Source organism: Chlorocebus sabaeus, chromosome 20 (genome assembly GCF_047675955.1).
Source record: "Chlorocebus sabaeus isolate Y175 chromosome 20, mChlSab1.0.hap1, whole genome shotgun sequence".
In the NCBI taxonomy this organism is placed as follows: domain Eukaryota; kingdom Metazoa; phylum Chordata; class Mammalia; order Primates; family Cercopithecidae; genus Chlorocebus; species Chlorocebus sabaeus.
The window spans coordinates 12,484,466-12,505,015 of NC_132923.1; the positions used below are offsets into that span (position 1 = coordinate 12,484,466).

General features: G+C 50.3%; 2 protein-coding genes across 8 annotated transcripts in view; one reads left to right on the forward strand and one right to left on the reverse strand.

Moving 5' to 3' along the window:
• Positions 1 to 1,531: 1,531 nt before the first annotated feature.
• CERS2 (ceramide synthase 2) lies at positions 1,532 to 11,089 on the forward strand. Of its 2 annotated transcripts, none has more exons than XM_008019288.3 (11): positions 1,532 to 1,634; positions 7,173 to 7,346; positions 7,752 to 7,869; positions 8,061 to 8,179; positions 8,385 to 8,442; positions 8,546 to 8,596; positions 8,776 to 8,868; positions 9,053 to 9,181; positions 9,393 to 9,499; positions 9,631 to 9,784; positions 9,973 to 11,089. In XM_008019288.3, exons 2-11 carry the CDS (start codon positions 7,174 to 7,176, stop codon positions 10,111 to 10,113), a joined length of 1,143 nt encoding a protein of 380 aa, XP_008017479.3. In that variant the 5' UTR covers positions 1,532 to 1,634; position 7,173; the 3' UTR covers positions 10,114 to 11,089. The 2 variants fall into 2 exon arrangements, with proteins under 2 accessions (XP_008017479.3, XP_008017480.3); XM_008019289.3 differs by lacking the exon at positions 1,532 to 1,634 and adding an exon at positions 1,829 to 1,926.
• A 435-nt stretch (positions 11,090 to 11,524) lies between these two features.
• The window catches only part of SETDB1 (SET domain bifurcated histone lysine methyltransferase 1), a 40,465-nt gene continuing 31,439 nt past the window's right edge, over positions 11,525 to 20,550 (reverse strand). For all 6 annotated transcript variants that reach the window (XM_073008410.1, XM_037997990.2, XM_073008409.1 and 3 more), the window contains exons 15-22: positions 16,834 to 17,003; positions 15,021 to 15,649; positions 14,055 to 14,083; positions 13,502 to 13,634; positions 13,085 to 13,250; positions 12,518 to 12,729; positions 12,180 to 12,268; positions 11,525 to 12,015 (exon numbers count right to left, since the gene is read on the reverse strand). In XM_073008410.1, coding sequence (XP_072864511.1) covers positions 11,898 to 12,015; positions 12,180 to 12,268; positions 12,518 to 12,729; positions 13,085 to 13,250; positions 13,502 to 13,634; positions 14,055 to 14,083; positions 15,021 to 15,649; positions 16,834 to 17,003 — 1,546 coding nt within the window. In that variant the 3' untranslated portion in view covers positions 11,525 to 11,897. The remainder of the gene's footprint in view (positions 12,016 to 12,179; positions 12,269 to 12,517; positions 12,730 to 13,084; positions 13,251 to 13,501; positions 13,635 to 14,054; positions 14,084 to 15,020; positions 15,650 to 16,833; positions 17,004 to 20,550) is intronic.

Here is a 20,550-nt window from a genome sequence, read left to right on the forward strand (position 1 = left end):
AAAAAAGGCAACACTTCATCTAGGTTAGAAATTTGACAAAAGTACCTCTCCATGGAGTAAGCTGCAGCTCTCCCTGTATAGGAGCCCTCAAATACATCTTAGTCATCATTCGTTCCCGTTAGGAGTTAAGACCAGCTTTCTAGGAAAAACATGTTGCACCTTCCAACAGTAATTACTTCCGAAACAGTAATTTTACCACACGACTCACGGGGAAAACTTTTTTTTTTTTTTAGTTTATAAAGGAGATGGGGGTCTTGCTGTATTAATCAGGCTGGTCTTGAACTCCTGACCTCAAGTGATCTGCCTGCTTCGGCCTCCCCAGGTGCTGGGATTACAGGCATGAGCCACCGCGCCAGGCCAAGGGCACAACACTTTTTATTTTTATTTTTCCTGAGACGGAGTCTTGCTCTGTCGCCCAGGCTGGAGTGCAGCAGCGATATTTCGGCGCACTGCAAACTCTACCTCCAGGGTTCAAGCGATTCTCATGCCTCAGCCTCCCGAGTAACTGGGATTACAAGCGCGTGCCACCGTGCCCAGCTAATTTTTGTATTTTTAGTAGAGACGGGGTTTCACCATGTTGGCCAGGCTGGTCTCGAACGCCTGACCTCAGATGATCTGCCCGCCTCAGCCTCCCAAAGTGCTGAGATCACAGGCGTGAGCCACCACGCCCGTCCGGGAAACCCTTTTTAACACGAAATCGAATACAGATAAACATGGTGTCATTTGAAAACTCAAATACATTTTACTAAACAAAAGTTGGGGTGGCTCTTTGAGACAGGGCCCTCGGGTGTGCGCACGTTTGGGTTTGCTCTTCCTTGCCACCGGGGTAGGTCCCGTAGCACCTGGGTGGAAAGTCCGCGGCTTTTACGGCGGGGTAGGGGAGGGTCGCCCGAGGGGTCGCAGGCTCTGACTGGGTCTGGAGGCTCGGCTGCTTCGGTCTGCCCTGGAGAGGTTTAAAGCTTCGGCGCGAGGCACTTGGGCAGGACCCCCGGGCTGCGCCCTCCTCCGCCCGCGCCCCGTGGGGCTGGAAGTGGGAATGTGCCCACTCCGTCGGGGACCCAGGGCCGCACAGCAGTTGAGGGTGGGTGGGGGTGGGTAGGAGTGAGGGGGCAGGGACGCCGCCGCTCGGAGCCCGGGACCCCGCAGCATCCAGTGCGTCTGTGTCGGTCCGGGTGGGAAACCTCCCACCCCGAAAACAGACCGAAGCGGCCGGAGGAGCCCGCACCCGCCTCCCCACGTCGGGGGCTTCTCTAGCGCACGGTGACGGGCGTGGGCGTGGCTGCGGGCCCGGGAGCGGAGGGCTGGGGTCCCGGCTCCCGCGCCGGGGCGGAGGGCAGCCGCAGCGCAACGGCCCGCCCCGCCCTCGCCTCCCGTCCACGCCCAGCCTCCCGGCCCCTGGGCTGCTCGCGGCCTTTCTTTCCCGGCTGGGCTCGGGCTCAGCTCGACTGGGCTCGGCGGGCGGCGGCGGCGGCGGCGGCGGGCGGAGGAGGGAGGGCGAGGGCGGGCGCGGGCCGGCGGGCGGGCGGAAGAGGGAGGAGAGGCGCGGGGAGCCAGGCCTCGGGGCCTCGGAGCAGCCACCCGAGCAGACGGATCACACGGAGCAGCGGCCCCGGCCCCGCCGGATCTGCAGCCGAGTGAGTCGGGGCCCCCGCCCGGCGCCCGATCCCCGCGCGGGGGTGGGAAGGGGCTGCGGAAAAGTTGGGAGCCCCGGAGGCCGCTTTGTCGCAGGGCGGCGGAGGGGCCGGGCTGGGGAGGCCGCGGGGCCGGGGCGGGGGGCGGCGCTGGCGGGGTCGCTGCGGGCGCTCATGGCGGCGGCCGGGGAGGGCGGGCGCAGCGCCTCAAGGGAGCGGCCGGGGCCGGCGGGCCTGGCGCCGCGGAGTCCGCGGTAGCGCCGCCCCGAGCCGGAGGAGCCCTCCTGGGCAACAGGTAGGGCGGGAGGTGGGGACGCGGGGGCTGCGGGCGACGGGGCCGAGCCGCGGGCGCCCCTTTGTTGGAGAGTGGAGGAGCCTGGTGACCATTGGCGCGAGAGCCTCCACCCTGGCAGCGGTCCGCGGGGTTGCCCCGGCCTGGACGCGTCCTGTGGCTCGGGTGGGAGGAGAGGGGAGGGCCCTGCCCCGTTTTCTTCCTACCGGCCCACGGTGCCCACCTCGCAGGCGAGGTCAGAGCTTCCATGTGCTTAACGGGAAACAGGAAGGAGCGGCCCAGAGCGCCTGCCCCGGCCCGGCAGGGCTAAGGCATACCGTTATGAGGTGTGGATGGCTGGCAAGGGAGCTCCTGGTGGAACTGGCTTTCTGGGCCGTAGCTTGTTAATCACCAGAGGCCCGTGGCAAGTGGGTTGACTGCAGGTGTAGAGCACTCATCTTTAGCCTGCAGTTGGAGTTTCTCCCTCCCTAAGCCTGGCTCCTGGCATCAAAACCTGATTTCAGTCACCTGAGTTGCCAGGCCCAGGTTCAGGGGGTTCTGAGGATCGTGACGAATGCAGTGCGCCCCTGTTCCTGGAGAACCGAGTCCCAGCAGGCCTCCAGCAGGCAGTCACCCCCATATCTGTGCTGGGGCAGGGGTGGGTGGGGGTTGCTGCCCCATACCGGAGTCGGGGTGACCGCACCTGGGTGTGAGTGGCTGCACATGTAAAGGAGCTCCTAAGGGTAAGGACTTGTCTGCAGCCCTGTCCCTGAGGACCTGGCCCTGAGCATGATCTGCACAGTCTGTGTTCCAGAGAGAGATCCTTTTCTCCCCTAGTCCCCTACTCCCCTCACTGGGGCCTCTGGCCAGATTTTCCCCTGGGAGGAAGGGCCTCCTTTTTCCCCTGTCACTGTCCACAGGCTGGCTGATCCTTCACTGTGTCCTTCAGCACCGCCCCAGCTGTCTCTTAAACCCACCGGCCTCTCCCTGCCCCTGGGGCCATAGTCTCCTGCAGCGTTTGGGTCTGTGGAGGCCTTTGGTGGGACTTTCCAGAGAAGCTGTAGGCCAGATGGGGCTGAGGACTGCTGTTCTGACCGCCTTTCACCCACCTCTTCTTAAAATCTGGCTTATTTTGAGGCCCATCCTGCAGCCTGGAGGGATAACACACCTCTCCTTGGCTCCATCCATGGCTTGTCAACTTCTAGTTCATGACCTGCTGCTGTTGCCTGAAAAAAGTTTTCAACAAGGAAGAGACTATTCAGGACTTCTTCAGTGGAAGCAGGGAGCCGGTGGGACCTTTGTCACTCCTCCCTTGTCAACAACCCCTTTCTATTTTCCTCAGTTATTCCTCCAAACTGTGAGAGCCAGTCATACTGACCACATGGAGTTGGGGAGAATTCCTTCCTCTCAGGCCCAAACAGCTCCCTGTCAGCCCTTTGGATCTACAAACTCCCATGGGGACCCTCTGCACCTTTCATCCACCTAGAGGGGTCTTGTGGGGATGTCAGTCAGAGTTGGGGCAAAGGTTGGGGCTGGGCAGAGTCCTGCTCAAGTTCCTGTTAATCCAATGCCAGTTAAATCCCTGCTCTTCTGGCCCCTCTCCAGGCTGTGCCTCAGAAAGTGGCATCTGTGCCTCTAAGGCAGGTGCGTGTGATACCATGTCTCTTCATGTGTATGGGAGAAGTCTGGGTGGAAAAGTGTTTGTAGATGTGATTTTCTCCACAAGAAGTCAAGTAACTGCCCTGAAGGCCCAGCAGGCCTGGAAAAACATTGTTGTCTCCCTACCCTGTGTAAACTTCACCTTTTCTTGCCCCAGCCTTTTGTTTATGGGGTCTTGCTCGGATCTGGATCCGTATGCTGGTGCTAAGAGGCCTCCCCAGCACCACCACAGGGACCCAACTCTTTGGTTCTGTGGGGATGTGTAAGTGAGGCCGGCCAGGCCCCTGCTGCCCTCCCCTCCCCTCATGTTGAGTCAGAGGTCCTGACCCTGCTGAATCTGGGGCCTCCCTGCTGGGGAGATGGGGGTAGTGCCTCTCTGCTAATGGAGGTACAGGACCACCAGGGAGGGCTGTGGTCATGGGAAGCCTGCAACCTGGGTGTAAAAGCCTCCATTAATCTGCATTTCCCAAGTCTTCCACTGTCCCTGCTTGGAGTGGAAGAGGACAGGTGCTATCTCATCTTGGGGATGAGGAAGTTGCACTGCCCAGGTGTCTGCCCTTGACTGTGCTCTAGTGCCTACTTTGTCTGCCCCCCTACCCCGGCCCCCCACCCCCACCCCCCGCTTTGCAGGCATGAGACATTCCTGGGCCCCAGGAGTCCAGCAGGGGCTCCACCCTCCCTCTGTGACTCCAGCCTGCCGCCTGACTAGAGAAACATCCCTGCCAGTTTTCACTGACCTGGCTAGGGATGGGATCCAAAGTCTAGGACTGCTGGGGCAACACGGTACCTTTGGCTTTACATTTCCCTGGAGAAGTTGGGCTCCAAGAGACAGCAGTCAGGTGACTGGGTCAGGCTGATTTCTCGCTTCCAATCAGGCTGAGCAAAAAGTGGGAAGAGGGGGTCACGTGCACACATCAAGGTGTTCCACATTGTCCCGCCTCTGTGCAGTTTCTACCCTTGTCCCTTCTCTATTCAATTTTCTACAACTTTTCTCTAGGAAAAAAGTGTGTGTGTGTTTGTGTGGGGAAAGTTCCGCTGTGGATAATTACATTTAATTTTGTTCAGTTCAGAAGGCTTCCATCTGTTTAATTAAATATTTATTCTGGCTGAGGTGGAGGGGGCAGGGGCAGTGCCTGGAATGTGTGTGTGTGATTTGGGGGAGGAGGAGGGGAGAAGGTGGAGCTGAAGCTCCTTTACTGGCAGTGCTGACTTCTAATTTCATCCGAGAGAGCAGTGATCAGGAGTGGGGACAAGGGGGTAAAAGTCCTTGAGCCGGAATACTGATCCATGACAGGCTGAGGGATTTCGCAAGGGCTTCTGTGGTGGGTGGGGGTGGAGCGGGAGCTGTCAGAGCAGCAGCAGGACCAGCCCAGCCCAGCTGTGGTCTCAGGCTCTTTCTTCAGTCAGTGGCACCAACTAGTCTCTAGGTCACGGTGGATAACAATCTCACTACTCTCTTTTCTTCCTGTCTCTGCTTTCACTTTCTGGGCCAGCCTAAATCCCACTGCCTCACCTCCTTCCCAGGAGGGGAACAAGGGGTGGGGAGTCTGGAAAAGACTGTCCTGGTCATCCTGCTGTGGCTTCTTGCTGAGTCCTAGGATTGCCAGGTGTTGTGCTGGACCCAGCATCCCTGGCTCTTCTGGACCATCTTGCCGTTCCTCTCAGCTCCAAGCAGCTGGTCTTCCCTCGTGAGCCCCACACAGACTGTTCCTTCCCTCCTCTGGTTATCCAAGTGGTCACTCCCACCATGTTGTTCCTCTTTCAGTTGGGGGAGGAGGTTTACATAGCGGCTCTTTCCTAGACTGAGGGGGTATGGGTGTTCCCCTGCAGACTAGGATTGTATTTTCTGGATGAGTATTTATACGAAATAGCTCTGACCAGGCACAGTGGCTCATGCCTGTAATCCTAGCACTTTGGGAGGCCAAGGCCGGCAGGTTGCTTGAGCCCAGGAGTTCAAGACCAGCCTGGGCAACATGGCAAAACCGTTTCTACCAAAAAAAAAAAAAATTCAAAAATTAGCCAGATATGGTGCTTGCTACTCAGTAGTGCGTGCTACTTATAGCCCCAGCCACTCAGGAGACTGAAGCGGAAGGGGAGGATGGCTTGAACCTGGGAGGTGGAGGTTGCAGTGAGCCATTATTGTACCACTGCACTCCAGCTTGGGTGACAGAGGAAGACCCTGTCTCAAAAGAAAATAAAAGAATAGCTCTTAATTCCACCAGATGTATTGGTCTGCTGTCTTGGTTCCCTGCCCTATAATCCCTGACTCTTTGCAGCCCTACCTTCACTTTTCTTTCTGAAGAGTTATACATAAGGTCCTTCTGCCTTATGTGTAGGGACTAGATGGCTTGGCATGGAGTGTCAACCTTGTGTGCAGTTCGATGTCCAGTGATTGTGGAGCTCAGCATCATTTGGGGACATAATTTTGCTTTATCCTGGCTTTATTTATTTATTTATTTTTAAAGACATAGTCTCTGTTACCCAGGCTGGAGTGCAGTGGCGAGATCACGGCTCACTGCAACCTTCACCTCCCAGGCTCAAGTGATCCTCCCACCTCAGCCTCCTGAGTAGCTGGGATTACAGGCATGTGCCACCACACTCAGCTAATTTTTGTAGAGATGGGGTTGCACCGTGTTGCCCAGGCTGGTATCAAACTCCTGAGCTCAAGTGATCAAACTGCCTCGGCCTCCCAAAGTGCTGGGATTACAGGCATGAGCCACTGCCCAGCCTACTCTGTCTCTTAAATTTTTCTTTAGGGACCTGCTACTCAGATGGGTTGTAGGTTGTAGGGAAGGGGAAGAAGGGTTTGCCTCAGCCCTGCAGTGTTTTGGGGCACCCCCTGGAAGCTTTCAGCTAAGTTGGCTTGGAGGCTTGAGGAAATGGCCAGGGCATGGGGGGATAAGGGAGGGACTTTACTCAGATTGTTGGCTATAGTTTCTAGGGCCAGGTCCTGCCTGTCTTCCAGGTTGAGATAGAAAAATGACAAGACCCCCAAGGTTCTTCCCCGCCCCCCCCCCCCCGAAATCAGAGGTTGTAAGGACCCCAAGTTTCTTAATTCCAGGGAATCACATCTGCAGGTTGCTGTAGATGATAAATGTTTTTTGTTGGTTTTTTTTTTTTTTTTTTTTTTGAGATGGAATCTTGCTCTATCACCCAGGCTGGAGTGCAATGGCATGATTTCGGCTCACTGCAACCTCCACCTCCTGGGTTCAAGCGATTCTCTTGCCTCACCCATTCGAGTAGCTGGGACTATAGGCACCTGCCACCATACCCAGCTAATTTTTTGTATTTTTAGTAGAGACGAGGTTTCGCCATGTTGGCCAGGCTGGTCTGGATCTCCTGACCTCGTAATCTGCCAGTCTCGGCCTCCCAAAGTGCTGGGACCACAGGTGTGAGCCACCACGCCCAGCCTGACAGTAAATGTTAAAACGGGAAAGCCACCATATTACAGATGAGGAAACTGATTTGCCCAAGGCTGCATAGCCAGGATAGGGATCTAGAGTTCGACTCTGCCCCCTTCTCCTTTTGATATACCCTGAAAACTTTGATTCATCTATCTCTTCCCCCATAGCTACTTCCTCTTGATGCCCTCCCCTTTGCCTCTCACTCAGGATGCTCCAGACTTTGTATGATTACTTCTGGTGGGAACGCCTGTGGCTGCCTGTGAACTTGACCTGGGCCGATCTAGAAGACCGAGATGGACGTGTCTACGCCAAAGCCTCAGATCTCTATATCACGCTGCCCCTGGCCTTGCTCTTCCTCATTGTTCGATACTTCTTTGAGCTGTAAGCATGCCAGCGTACCCTCATGCCTTCCCCAGTTGCCAGTTGTAGTTTCTTGGACTTCAAGTTTGTTCCTTGCTATTTAATTAGCCCTAGACCCTGATGTTCTGGCTACTCAGGTTCCTGCCCACTGTGCACCCCCTCCCCTGAAGGCACCATTGTCTTCCTGAAGGCTCAGCACCCCCAGGCCCTTTCCATCAATGGTTATTTGTTCTCACCCTCCACCCGCCACCCGCCTGGCCACTAGTGAACACACAGGCAGCTTTGTCAGCTGTGGGCAGCCCTGGAGGCTAGAGAAAAGGGGGTTGCCAGGAAGCTGGGGAAACTGAGGCCAGGGTAAAGTTGCCTTAGCTTGCAGCCCTTTCCCTTCCCAGCAAGCTAGATACCTTACTTATATCCCTTCCCCAGGTATGTGGCTACACCACTGGCTGCTCTCTTGAACATAAAGGAGAAAACCCGACTGCGGGCACCTCCCAATGCCACCTTGGAACATTTCTACCTGACCAGTGGCAAGCAGCCCAAGCAGGTATGAGCTGCATGCTGCCCTGACTCTGGGAATCACGGTTTGGTGGGGAGGGGAGAGGGTTTGAATGTTCGTTCCGGCAGGTGAAGAGATGGGGAAGCAGTGGTGCTGACTGAGCTTGTTACTGGGAGAGGCTGGGGGTGCTGCTGAGTTCCGAAGGTAAACATAACAGTGGGCTTCTTCACTATGCCCAGGTGGAGGTAGAGCTTTTGTCCCGGCAGAGCGGGCTCTCCGGCCGCCAGGTAGAGCGTTGGTTCCGCCGTCGCCGCAACCAGGACCGGCCCAGTCTCCTCAAGAAGTTCCGAGAAGCCAGGTGGGGGGAGGCTGGGGCAGGAGAAGCTGGGTGGCAAGCAAGATCCTGATGTGTCTTGCTGGGAGGGATAGGTGGTGGCTATATGCAGGGAGATGTGAGGAGGTGAATTGAGTTATTAATGGTATTGAGGATATCTGCAGGTATTTGGGGGCTGCTGGGGGACTGTGCTGTCCTCTGACCTAGCCATTTCCGCTTCCTTTGCCAGCTGGAGATTCACATTTTACCTGATTGCCTTCATTGCCGGCATGGCCGTCATTGTGGATGTGAGTGGGGATTACTGGGAGGTGGCAGTAGGTTCTCTGGCAAGGTCAGGTGAGGCCATGGAATTTGGGTTCCTCCTCTTTTAACCTCTCACCATCTCTGCAGAAACCCTGGTTCTATGACATGAAGAAAGTTTGGGAGGGATATCCCATACAGGTATGAGTCTTGCTTCCTCATATGTGGGTGGACTAAGACATACCCCAGTGAAGAGACAGTTTGTGGAATCCATAGCAGAGGGATTAGAGTGATGGAATGAAGAACTTCAGGGGCTAGAGGGTTTGTGGAGTGGGGACACCCTTGGGGCTGGTTGCTCTTACCTCTCTCTCCTCTCCCAGAGCACTATCCCTTCCCAGTATTGGTACTACATGATTGAACTTTCCTTCTACTGGTCCCTGCTCTTCAGCATTGCCTCTGATGTCAAGCGAAAGGTGGGTGAAGGGGTTGTGCAATTAAGCCTAAGAGCCAAAATGAGGCCCTGGGATGAACACCCTCTCCTTTGACTTCTGGGCACTCTGAATGGAGCTGTTGGTATAGGGGGAACTAAAGGCAAGGGGGAAGGCATAGTGAGAGCTGGGGAAGAAAAAGTCCCTGGGGCCTGCATCATCTCTGCAGGATTTCAAGGAACAGATCATCCACCATGTAGCCACCATCATCCTCATCAGCTTTTCCTGGTTTGCCAATTACATCCGAGCTGGGACTCTCATCATGGCTCTGCATGACTCTTCCGATTACCTGCTGGAGGTTAGGCTTCCTCAAACCTACAGACCCTGGTGCAAGTTCTTCTGTCCCTTTGATTTTCTTTGGGAGGGAGGTGCGGGGTGGGAATTTGGAGGGTGACATTCCTGGGACCAAGGAGGAGGGCACAGAGTCAGTGCTCCCAACTGGAGTGTACATATGAATGTACTTGAGGGAGTCAGGAGCCCATGATGATGGATGGGGGCTCTCTATGCAGTCAGCCAAGATGTTTAACTACGCGGGATGGAAGAACACCTGCAACAACATCTTCATCATCTTCGCCATTGTTTTCATCATCACGCGACTGGTCATCCTGCCCTTCTGGTGAGTAGGCAGCCAGGCTACACTCCTGTTCGGAAGAAATCAGAAGCCTTGCCTTTCTCCTGCTCCTGTGTCTCCCTGGTGTCTTACCTGCTCTTGTCCTTGTTTACAATTCTCTCTCCTTGAATCCTCAGGATCCTGCATTGCACCCTAGTGTACCCACTGGAGCTCTATCCTGCCTTCTTTGGCTATTACTTCTTCAATTCCATGATGGGAGTTCTACAGCTGCTGCATATCTTCTGGGCCTACCTCATTTTGCGCATGGCCCACAAGTTCATAACTGGAAAGGTAAAGTCTCTGTCCCCATTGTGTAGGCCTTACTACTCTCTACGACTTCCTGAACTCCCATCTTGCCAGCAATCCTCTAAAAAACTAGTGTGGGGCCTTGGGTATAACAGGAGCAAGCCCTCAGAGAGAAGCAGTCTTTAGGGGTTTGAGGATCTCATGTAATAACCGTTCTTGTCCCTTTTCCACAGCTGGTAGAAGATGAACGCAGTGACCGGGAAGAAACAGAGAGCTCAGAGGGGGAGGAGGCTGCAGCTGGGGGAGGAGCAAAGAGCCGGCCCCTAGCCAATGGCCACCCCATCCTCAATAACCACCATCGTAAGAATGACTGAACCATTATTCCAGTTGCCTCCCAGATTAATGCATAAAGCCAAGGAACTACCCCCCTTCCCGCGCTATAGGGTCACTTTAAGCTCTGGGGAAAAAGGAGAAAGTGAGAGGAGAATTCTCTGCATCCTCCCTCCTTGCTTTTCACCCAGTTGCCTTTAAACCAAATTCTAACCAGCTTATCCCCAGGTAGGGGGACGTTGGTTATATTCTGTTAGAGGGGGATGGTTGTATTTTCCTCCCTATCCTCCAAGTCATCCTTTCTACTGCTTTTGAGGCCCTCCCTCAGCTCTCTGTGGGTAGGGGTTACAACTCACATTCCTTATTCTGAGAATTTGGCCCTAGCTGTTTGCCTTTGACTCCCTGACCTCCAGAATCAGGGTTGTGCCTTATTATCCCATCTGTGGGCCTCATTCTGCCAAAGCTGGACCAGGGCTCACCTTTCTAAGCTCCCTAACTTGGGCCAAAAACCAAAGCTGAGCTGACTTTTAACTTTTTCCCTCTATGACACAAACGAATTGAGGGTAGGAGGGTGCACATAACCCTTACCCTACTTCTGCCAAAAAGTGGGGGCTGTACTGGGGACTGCTCGGATGATCTTTCTTTGTGCTACTTCTTTCAGCTGTCCCTGTAGCCACAGGTCTAAGATCTGACTGCCTCCTCCTTTCTCTGGCCTCTTCCCCTTCCCTCTTCTCTTCAGCTAGGCTAGCTGGTTTGGAGTAGAATGGCAACTAATTCTAATTTTTATTTATTAAGTATTTGGGGTTTTGGTTTTAAAGCCAGAATTACAGCTAGCACCTAGCATTTCAGCAGAGGGACCATTTTAGACCAAAATGTACTGTTAATGGGGTTTTTTTTTTAAATTAAAAGATTAAATAAAAAATATTAAATAAAACATGGCAACAAGTGTCAGACTATTAGGAATTGAGAAGGGAGATCAACTAAATAAACGAAGAGAGTCTTTCTTATGCCTTCCTTGCAGTTACGTAACATTTTCTTTTTTAAATTTCACATGCATGTAATTCCAGCACTTTGGGGGGCCAAGGAGGGTGGATCACTAGAGGTCAGGCGTTTGAGACCAGCCTGGCCAACATGGTGAAACCCCATCTCTACTAAAAATACACACATTTAGCTGGGCTTGATGGCAGGCGACTGTAATCCCAGCTACTTGGGAGGCTGAGGCAGAAGAATCACTTGAACCTGGGAGGCAGAGGCTGCAGTGAGTCGACATAGCGCCACTGCACTCCAGCCTGGGTGACAGAGCGAGAACTCCATCTAAAATAATTCACATGCAAGAAGCAAAGGTAGACAAGATAGAAGATTAATGACAGCAGCCCACAGGGGAGGACTGGGATAGTATCTCACTGAAAGATCCAGATTTGGGAATATCGGGCTGAGAGAAACGAAATCACCACCTTAGTTTTATCATATTGTTAAAAGACTTCCAAGAAATAATACAAACTGGAGATAGTAGATACACAGGCTCCATTCTAAGAACAAAGTCTGTTAGAAGCAGGAACACTTGGACAAATGTGGGATGGGAGGGATGTCAGGCCTAGGTTAGAGTGGTGATCTCTCCCCACCCTTTAGGGCCTTTGGAGGTGGAGAAGGGATCCTGCCTGCTAGCACCACATTGGAAGGGATCATCTGGTCCAGAACCCCTATTTCTATCTACTAGGAGCTGGGGGGAGTAGCTAGACCAGAGACTTCAGGTCAGGGTTCAACAATCAGGAAGACCCAGTTCCTGAGGAAATGACAGTTCAAGAAGGGTTGGGAAGGTGGCTGTCCTCTAAAGAAGACGTCCTCTGCATTCAATGGCCCCACAGCAACAGAGCAGCTCCTTGCCTTCCACACTGCCCACCTCGTAGTTGTAGTCCCAAGTAAGTTCTGTCCCAGCCCGGATTCTTCTGAAGAGGAAGAAAAAGGATGGTGTGTGGCGAAGACAGCAGATAACCCAGGCCCTTGAGGTTACTGAATATGTAGGTGAAGTTAGATCATGAATGGAGGAGGGGCCCTTGGAACTTCAGTGGTCCTTGCCCCTCCCCAGTCATCCCCTTTCCTGACTCCTTACTTGCTGGCAAAGAAGGCCACCCAGGGGAAGCGAAGATCATGGGTATCCACGAAGACATTCTGGACAAACAGGTTGGGGCTGCAACTGTGCTGTAGGTTTAAGGACAGGATCAAGTAAGAGCCGGGGAAACTGAATCTGGCTTTGCAAGGAGAGAGTTGGAAGAAAAATGCTGTCTGACCCTCCCCATTATAACAGATGCTTTGAAAGAAAGCTACCTCTTTAAGATACTTTGAGATCAAGAGTTTGTAACAAGAAAAGGTGGGCTTATAGAATATGTTAAAAGAAATTTGAGGACTATGGGATAATTCAGCATCTAGAGGTGGGGAGAGGGGTCTCACGTTGAGGTAGCGGCCCAGGTTGCCTTCAAGCTTGGCATCGATGATGTAGCAAGATTCCTCGCCATCGTAGAATTGCCGTGTGTTCTTACGAACAGGTACACTCTCTCCCTTGTCCACAGAGGCCATGTTGGTTGATTTAATTGCAATCCCATGGGTTGATTTAAGGGCAAAGCCTCGGGTTGACTTTACTGCCACTTGACGCTTCATTGGACCTGGACAGGAGGGAGAATGGGGTCAGGACCCATCCCAACTCATGAATGGACATTCTACCCCTGTTTCTCTCCCAACATTGCAGCTGAGAAACACCAATAAGCTGGAACTCAAAGATCCTAAGTGGCAGTTTTTTCCCAAGCATAATTAGATCTGAGGGGAAAAGAGTAGCAAACCGGAAATGAGAGAGGATGTGTCAAAGAATAGTTTAGCTCGGAGTCAGAAAGCCCTCCCAGAGATGCTCCAATTCTTAGGATCTGAATTTTTACCCGCTACTTCTTTAGCTTCCTTAAAAAATGCTCTATCCCAAGTTTTTTACTATTTCTTCCCACCACTCCCAACATTTTCCCACACTACCAGTCATGTTCTTCTTGTCCTCAAAGTCATCCCCTTCAGAGCCAGAGGAGATGGTCTGGATATCATCACTGTCAACTGCTGTAGCCGAAGTCTGACCAGCAGTGGGCTTTCGGCTGGTCCCACTTTCCCCCTCACTTTCTGTGCTGCTGGACAGTGTCAGGACATCCTGGGGAAGCAGGAGGGTAAGAAGGAAGAGAAGTAAATGGGAAGGGTTCCTTAAAGTCCTTGCTGTTACCCAGGGTCTAGCAGGAAAGGGCAATGGCAAGAGGAGGATTAGATGCTGGATGAAAGAAAATAAAGCAGGAAGTCAAGGCTAAAGAAGTAGAAGACCTAACAGTAATTATAGTGAAGGACTTGATGAGGTGACAATGGCCCATGTTCCTTTATTAGACTCAGAAGCTTGAGAAGGTCACTTACATCAGGGTTGGACTGAGCAGAAGCCATGAGTCGTCGGCTTTGATGCATACTAGTCTTACTAGGTGGGCGGCGAAGTCCTTCAGGCTTCACGGGAGAAGGATTGTAACCGTAGTTTCGAGAGCTTTCAGTAACTCTGATGGGAGGGGAAGGAATGAGGCCAACAGGTTACTGGCTGTTTCTTAGGCTTCTAGCCTAGATTTGAGAGAAGGCAGATTTGGAAACAGGTCAAAAAGGCACTGGGCCGGATGCGGCAGCTAATGCCTGTAATCCCAGCACTTTGGGAGGCTGAGGATCCCCTTTGGGAGCATCGCTTGAGCCCACGAGTTCAAGACTAGTTTGGGAAACACGGTGAAACCCCGTGTCTACAAAAAATAGAAAAACTAGCCACGTGTGGTGGTGCACGCCTGTAGTCCCAGCTACTAGGGAGACTGAGGTGGCAGAATCTCTTGAGCCTGGGAGGGGGAAGTTGCAATGAGCTGAGATTACGCCAATGCACTCAGCCTGGGTGACAAAGCAAGACTGTCTTAAAACAAAACGAACAAAAGGCACTTACACTGACATCTTGTTTCGGTCATCAGGGTCCTGGAAAAGAACAAGTGAAGGGTTAAATGCTTTCACAGCCTAAAGTTAACAAGTCCAATAATCAGACTTCAAATGACCTCCAAAGATAACATCAGCCAGTGACAGGTACACATTCTAAAGTGGGGTGGGTAAACCACTCTGCAACTTGACAGCAATCTTCACTACACTCTCTGGCTAGAGCCTTTAAGCCTTCTCAGTGATGGGGCTTAATGCTCATGGAAAACACCACGAGCAGGCTTACAGCAACCAGGGACAGTTTTACCATCTGTAATGTGGAAAGCATCAACATCATCAAAGAGATACTTAAAATCAATTATTGTTTCTCTACTTTAGTAGAAGTAAACAATGATGTGAATAACTTGAAACAGCATTTAACATTAAAAAATCACTTATGAATCTTTCATTTTGGAATTAATCAGATACTTGTCCACCCTCTACCACCAGGCATGTGGATTTTAAAATAATTTTTTTTTGAGACAGTCTCGTTCTGTTACCCAGGCTGGAGTGCAGTGGTGCGATCTCGTCTCACTGCACCTCTGCCCCCCGGGTTCAAGTGATTCTCCTGCCTCAGCCTCCCAAGTAGCTGGAAATACAGGCATGCGCCACCATGCCTGGCTAATATTTGTATTTTTTAGTAGAGACAGAGTTTCACCATGTTGGCCAGGATGGTCTCCAACTCCTGACCTTCAAGTTATCCACCTGCCTCGGCCTCCCCAAGTGTTGGGATTACAGGCGTGAGCCACCGTGCCCGGCCAATAATTTGGTTCTTTAAACACATACTAGGTATGTGCTAATTAGGGGGAGAGATAACAAGGTGGCCACAAATATCCATCAAGTAGAATAATCTACATGCAAAGACTCATGGTGAGACTGCATTAAGTTTGTTACTGCACCAAAGTTAAAGCCATAGCTCTCAGAGTTTTCTGCCACTACTTACCTCTTTCTTGGCCTGCTTGATGTCTCCCTCATCCTTGATGCCTAGTCCTGAGGTGGAGGCCTTTTCAGCCTCCATTCGGCTTCCCCCAGCCCGGCCCTCCCCACCTTCATTAGTCTTAAAGGATGAATGGCTATCAGAGTCAGCAAAACCACCTTCACTGACACTATTGCAGCTCAACCATGAGGCCACCTTGTTCTTGGGTGTCTCTTCAGAGGAAGGTGGATTGCAGCCACCTACAGGGATTGAGGGAGGAACAGGAATATGTAGGGGTCCAAGATCTGGGGGGTGGGAGTCCTTGGAAGTTGTCTCAGAGAGTCCGTTCTCTTTCTGGCCCCGGGTCTGTCTCCGGGTAGCATAGCTCCGCCACACTGAACTGGTGCTGAAGTCCTCATCCTTACAGAAGTTATCATCTGAGCTATCATCATTGGACTCTTCAGGGTCCTCTGTACCGCTGTTGCCATCTTCCTGGTCCTTCAAGTCTACACCACTGCTGTCAGAGGAACAGGGGGCATCACTCTCATATCCTTCTTTGAAGTTCTCCACGCTCTCGATATGGTCCAGATTTGCAAAGTACTCATCACCCATTTCCAGACCCTCCTTGTCTGCAAAGTCATCTGTCAGGATTTTGCCTGAGAATGAAGAGAATTAAAGGCCTTCTAGGGTTATGGGGACCTATTAGGTTTTTTTTTTTTTTTTTAGATGAAGTCTTGCTCTGTCACCTAGGCTGGAGTGCAGTGGTGCGATCTCAGCTCACTGCAACCTCTGCCTCCCGGGTTCGAGCAATTCTCCTGCCTTAGCCTCCTGATGGGACTACAGGTGCACACCACCACACCTGGCTAATTTTTTTTTGTATTTTTAGTAGAGACAGGGTTTCACCATGTTGGCCAGGTTGGTCTCGAACTCCTGACCTCAGGTGATCTGCCCGCCTCAGCCTCCCAGTGTTGGGATTACAGGTGTTAGCCACCGCACCCGGCCACGGGGACCTATTAGAAAGAATAAGGGTCATTCCATCAATACCCGCTCTACCAGCATATAGAGTCAAAAAGCCTCCATTCTGGTCTCTCGTTTCTGTTTTTTTCTGTTTTTGAGTTAGAGTTTCACTTTTGTCACCCAGGCTGGAGGGCAGTGGCATGATCTCGGTTCACTGCAACCTCTGCCTCAAGGGTTCAAGTGATTCTCCTGCCTCAGCCTCCCAAGTAGCTGGGATTACAGGCATCCACCACCACACCTGGCTAATTTTTGTATTTTTAGTAGAGATGGGGTTTCAACCATGTTGGCCAGGCTGGTCTCCAACTCCTGACCTCAGGAGATCCATCCACTTCGGCCTCCCAAACTTTTGGGATTATAGGCGTGAGCCACCACGCCTGGCCCAGTGTTTCTTTGATAATACCTCCCTTTGTATCTTAACTATGATAAAGTATGGAGAACTTACTGTCATTTTAAATCTTGCCCTTTCTGTCTTTCCATTTCTTCTACTTTATTAAAAGAGTGTACTGGGCTATGCTAAAAGATCTCTGAGTGGAGTGACATGGAAGAAAATTATACACTGGACTCTATAATCATGTCTGTCCTCTGAAATATCACCATGTCCAAAATTTCATCCCTTTTCATTCTCTTCTTTGTGAAACACTTATGTCCCTCTCTGGTCTAGCTAGACAGGTACATCACTCATCACGTTCTTTGTAGAAGTCCCTGGCCACCTCTTACTCCAGTTCACATGTCAAGCACTTTCTTCTTATGTTCAATTTGTCTCTGGTTCAATTCCCTACCATGTCCTAATCTCAGGAAACAACCCTTATATTTTATCACCAACCTGCATAAATACAGACAAAAGAGCCTTTGGCAATGTCATCCAAGCAGCGGATACCCCAGCCCTTGTTCTGTGTCTTGAATAGCTGTAGCCGAACTTGTAGTCCATGTTGTACCAACCGGTTTGTGCACATGTTTGGGTCACATTTGCAGCGTTTGTTACACTCATATACCCTGGGAGGAGGTTAGGATACAATCAATCACGATATGATCACTGGAGCACAATAAATCCATAAAACTGTTGTAATTCTTAAGCTATTATCATTTATAATGTGTTGTAGATAAAGATTAAAAATTAGGTAATGATCTAAGTGAGTGGATCTATTGAACTATCTATACTCTTTGATTCATTTGGAAATATAGCCCAAGGAAAAAATTTAGAGGGTGGAGAAAGATTTAAAGATGCCTATAGCAATACAGCTCATAAAAGTGAATGCTAGAGTGCCTAACACCTGGAGAAAAGCTAAGCAAACTATAATGGGAATACAGATTATAGAGCCATTAAAATAAGCACTATATGGACTGTCAATTTATAGAAGTAGATAAAGACATGTGAGAATAAAGACAAAATAAAGATATGTGAGAAATTCCAGGTGAGGTTTCTTACTAATAACAGCAATAATAATAATAATAATAGTAATAAGAAAAATAAATAAATGTGAGAAAAACAGAGGCCAACATAACACATACGAAAGGGAATAAAGAGATAGGAGGAATTGTGACTAATGTTCATGGTAAAGTTGATTTTCATTCTTTTATTCAATAAACATTTATTAAACACCAACAGCTCTACCAAACACTGGAAACATAACAATGAAAAAGGTCGGCCGGGCGCGGTGGCTCAAGCCTGTAATCCCAGCACTTTGGGAGGCCGAGACGGGCGGATCACGAGGTCAGGAGATCGAGACCATCCTGGCTAACCCGGTGAAACCCCGTCTCTACTAAAAAATACAAAAAACTAGCCGGGCGAGGTGGCGGGCGCCTGTAGTCCCAGCTACTCGGGAGGCTGAGGCAGGAGAATGGCGTAAACCCGGGAGGCGGAGCTTGCAGTGAGCTGAGTTCCGGCCACTGCACTCCAGCCTGGGCGACAGAGCGAGACTCCGTCTCAAAAAAAAAAAAAAAAAAAAAAAAAAAAAAAGGTCATGGGCATGGTGGCTCATGCCTGTAATCCCAGCACTTTGGGAGGCCAAGGTGGGCGGATCACGAGGTCAGGAGATTGAGACCATCCTGGTAAAACCCCGTCTCTAATAAAAATTTAAAAATTAGCTGGGTGTGGTGGCATGCGTCTGTAGTCCCAGCTACTTGGGAGGCTGAGGCAGGAGAATTCCTTGAACGCGGGAGGCGGAGGTTGCAGTGAGCGGAAATCGCGCCACTACACTCCAACCTGGGAGACGGGGTGTGACTGTCTCAAAAGAAAAGAAAAAGAAAAAGGGTCATAATTTCTACCCTCGGGCAGCTCATATTCTTTTTTTTTTTTTTTTTGAGACAGAGTTTCGCTCTTGTTGCTCAGGCTGGAGTGCAATGGCGCAATCTCAGCTCACCACAACCTCTGCCTCCCGTGTTAAAGTCATTCTCCTGAATCAGCCTCCCAAGTAGCTGGGATTATTACAGGCATGCGCCACCATGCCTGGCTAATTTTGTATTTTTAGTAGAGTTGGGGTTTCTCCATGCTGATCAGGCTGTTCTCGAATTCCCGACCTCACGTCATCTGCCTACCTCGGCCAACCAAAGTGCTGGGATTACAGGCGTGAGCCACTGCGCCCGGCCCAGGGGAGCTCATATTCTATCTAATTTAAGAATTTGGGCCAGGCGCAGTGGCTCATGCCTGTAATCCCAGCTATTTAGGAGGCTGAGGTGAGAAGATCACTTGAGCCCAGGAGTTCGAGGTTGCAGTGAGCTATGATCACACCACTGCGCTCCAGCCTGAATGACAAAGCAAGTCCATCCCATCTCTGAAAAAGAAAAAAAATTTTAATTATTTTTAAACAACAATAAAGGTAATCAGAGGGATCTAGCACATACCAACATTAAAGATAACACAGTTATACTAAGAAAACTAATTGTTTCAGGTAACAACGTTTTTGCTCTGTATGATTTGCCCAATGTTAGAATTTTACTTATTTTCTTGGTATGCAAAATTGATGGGAGAAATTTACTTTTGGAAATGATTCAACAGTTCAGTTATTTCATGATTTTAGTCACATCCTTCCAGATAAAGATGGTAAGAGTGGCTTCTACTTAATAAGCATACACTTTGTGTTTGGCACTGTGTGAAAGCCTTATATATACATTTTCACATTCTCTCCTTAAAGCTATGCTAATACAGATGGTCTTTTTTCTTTTTGAGACACAGTCTCGCTTTGTCGCCCAACCTCTGCCTCCTGGGTTCAAGTGATTCTCCTGCCTCAGCCTCCCGAGTGGCTGGGATTACAGGTGCATGCCACCATACCCAGCTAATTTTTGTATTGGAGACAGGGTTTTACCATGTTGGCCAGGCTGGTCTTGAACTCCTGACCTCAAGTGATCCACCTGTTTTGGCCTCCAATTTTTTTTTTTCTTTTTTTTTGAGACATGGTCTTGCTGTGTCACCGAGACTATAGTTCAGTGGCACAACCACAGCTCACTGCAGCCTTGACCTCCTGGGCTCAAGTAATCCTCCTGCCTCAGTCTCCTAAGTAGCTGGGACCACAGCTGCGTGCCACCTTGCCCAGTTAATTTTTAAATTTTTTTTGTACAGACGAGGTCTCATCACGTTGCCCAAGGAAATCTGGAACTACTGGACTCAAGCCATCCTCCCACCATGGCCTCCCAAAGTGGTGGGATTACAGGTGTGAGCCATCATGTCTAGCTTTTTTTTTTTTCTAACTTTAAAAAAGATTATTTCCCATGTCGGTGATCCTAGCACTTTGAGAGCGAGACTCCATAGCAAAAAAAAAAAAAAAAAAAAGAAAAAAGGTTATTTCCTTGGTGGTCTAGTGGGTAGAGGGGAAAAAAAGATTATTGAAACATAATATATACAGAGGAGAGTACACGTAAGTCTATGGATCAATGAATTTTACAAACTCAGCATACCATGTAACCTGCACCAGATCAAGAAACAACTTTGTTAGATCCTTTAAAACCCCACTGGGGACATGGCTTCCTTCATTATTTTGGGACTTAATTGGCCCTTTCAATTCAGAAACACAGACCCTTCAATTATGGGACACTTTCTGAATTATTTCACTGATGCTTTTCTCCTCCCTGTTCTGTTAATTATGTATCTTGATCACTAGGTTTAATAGTTCACATGTTTATATATACCAATTAACCATGCTATACTCCACTCTTTTGTTGTCCTCCTCCTCTTTTAGAGATGAATCACGCTCTGTCACCCCAGGCTAGTGTTTATGTTAATATCCTGTGTTTACAGTTCATCAAAAAAGATCAGCTCAGTAGGGGCAGGGCTGGAATTTGAACTCAGGTGTAATCATTACCACATGAAACCTTTACAGTAGCGATACTGAGTATCATTCATTCATTCCACAAAATTTAAGTGGTTACTATTTTTTTTTTTTTTTTTTTTTTTTTTTTGTGGCAGAGTCTAACTCTGTTGCCCAGGCCAGAGTGCAGTGGTGGGATCTTGGCTCACTGCAACCTCCACCTCGTGGGTTCAAGTGATTCTCCTGCCTCAGCCTCTGGAGTAGCTGGGATCACAGGCGCCTGCCACCGTGCATGGCTA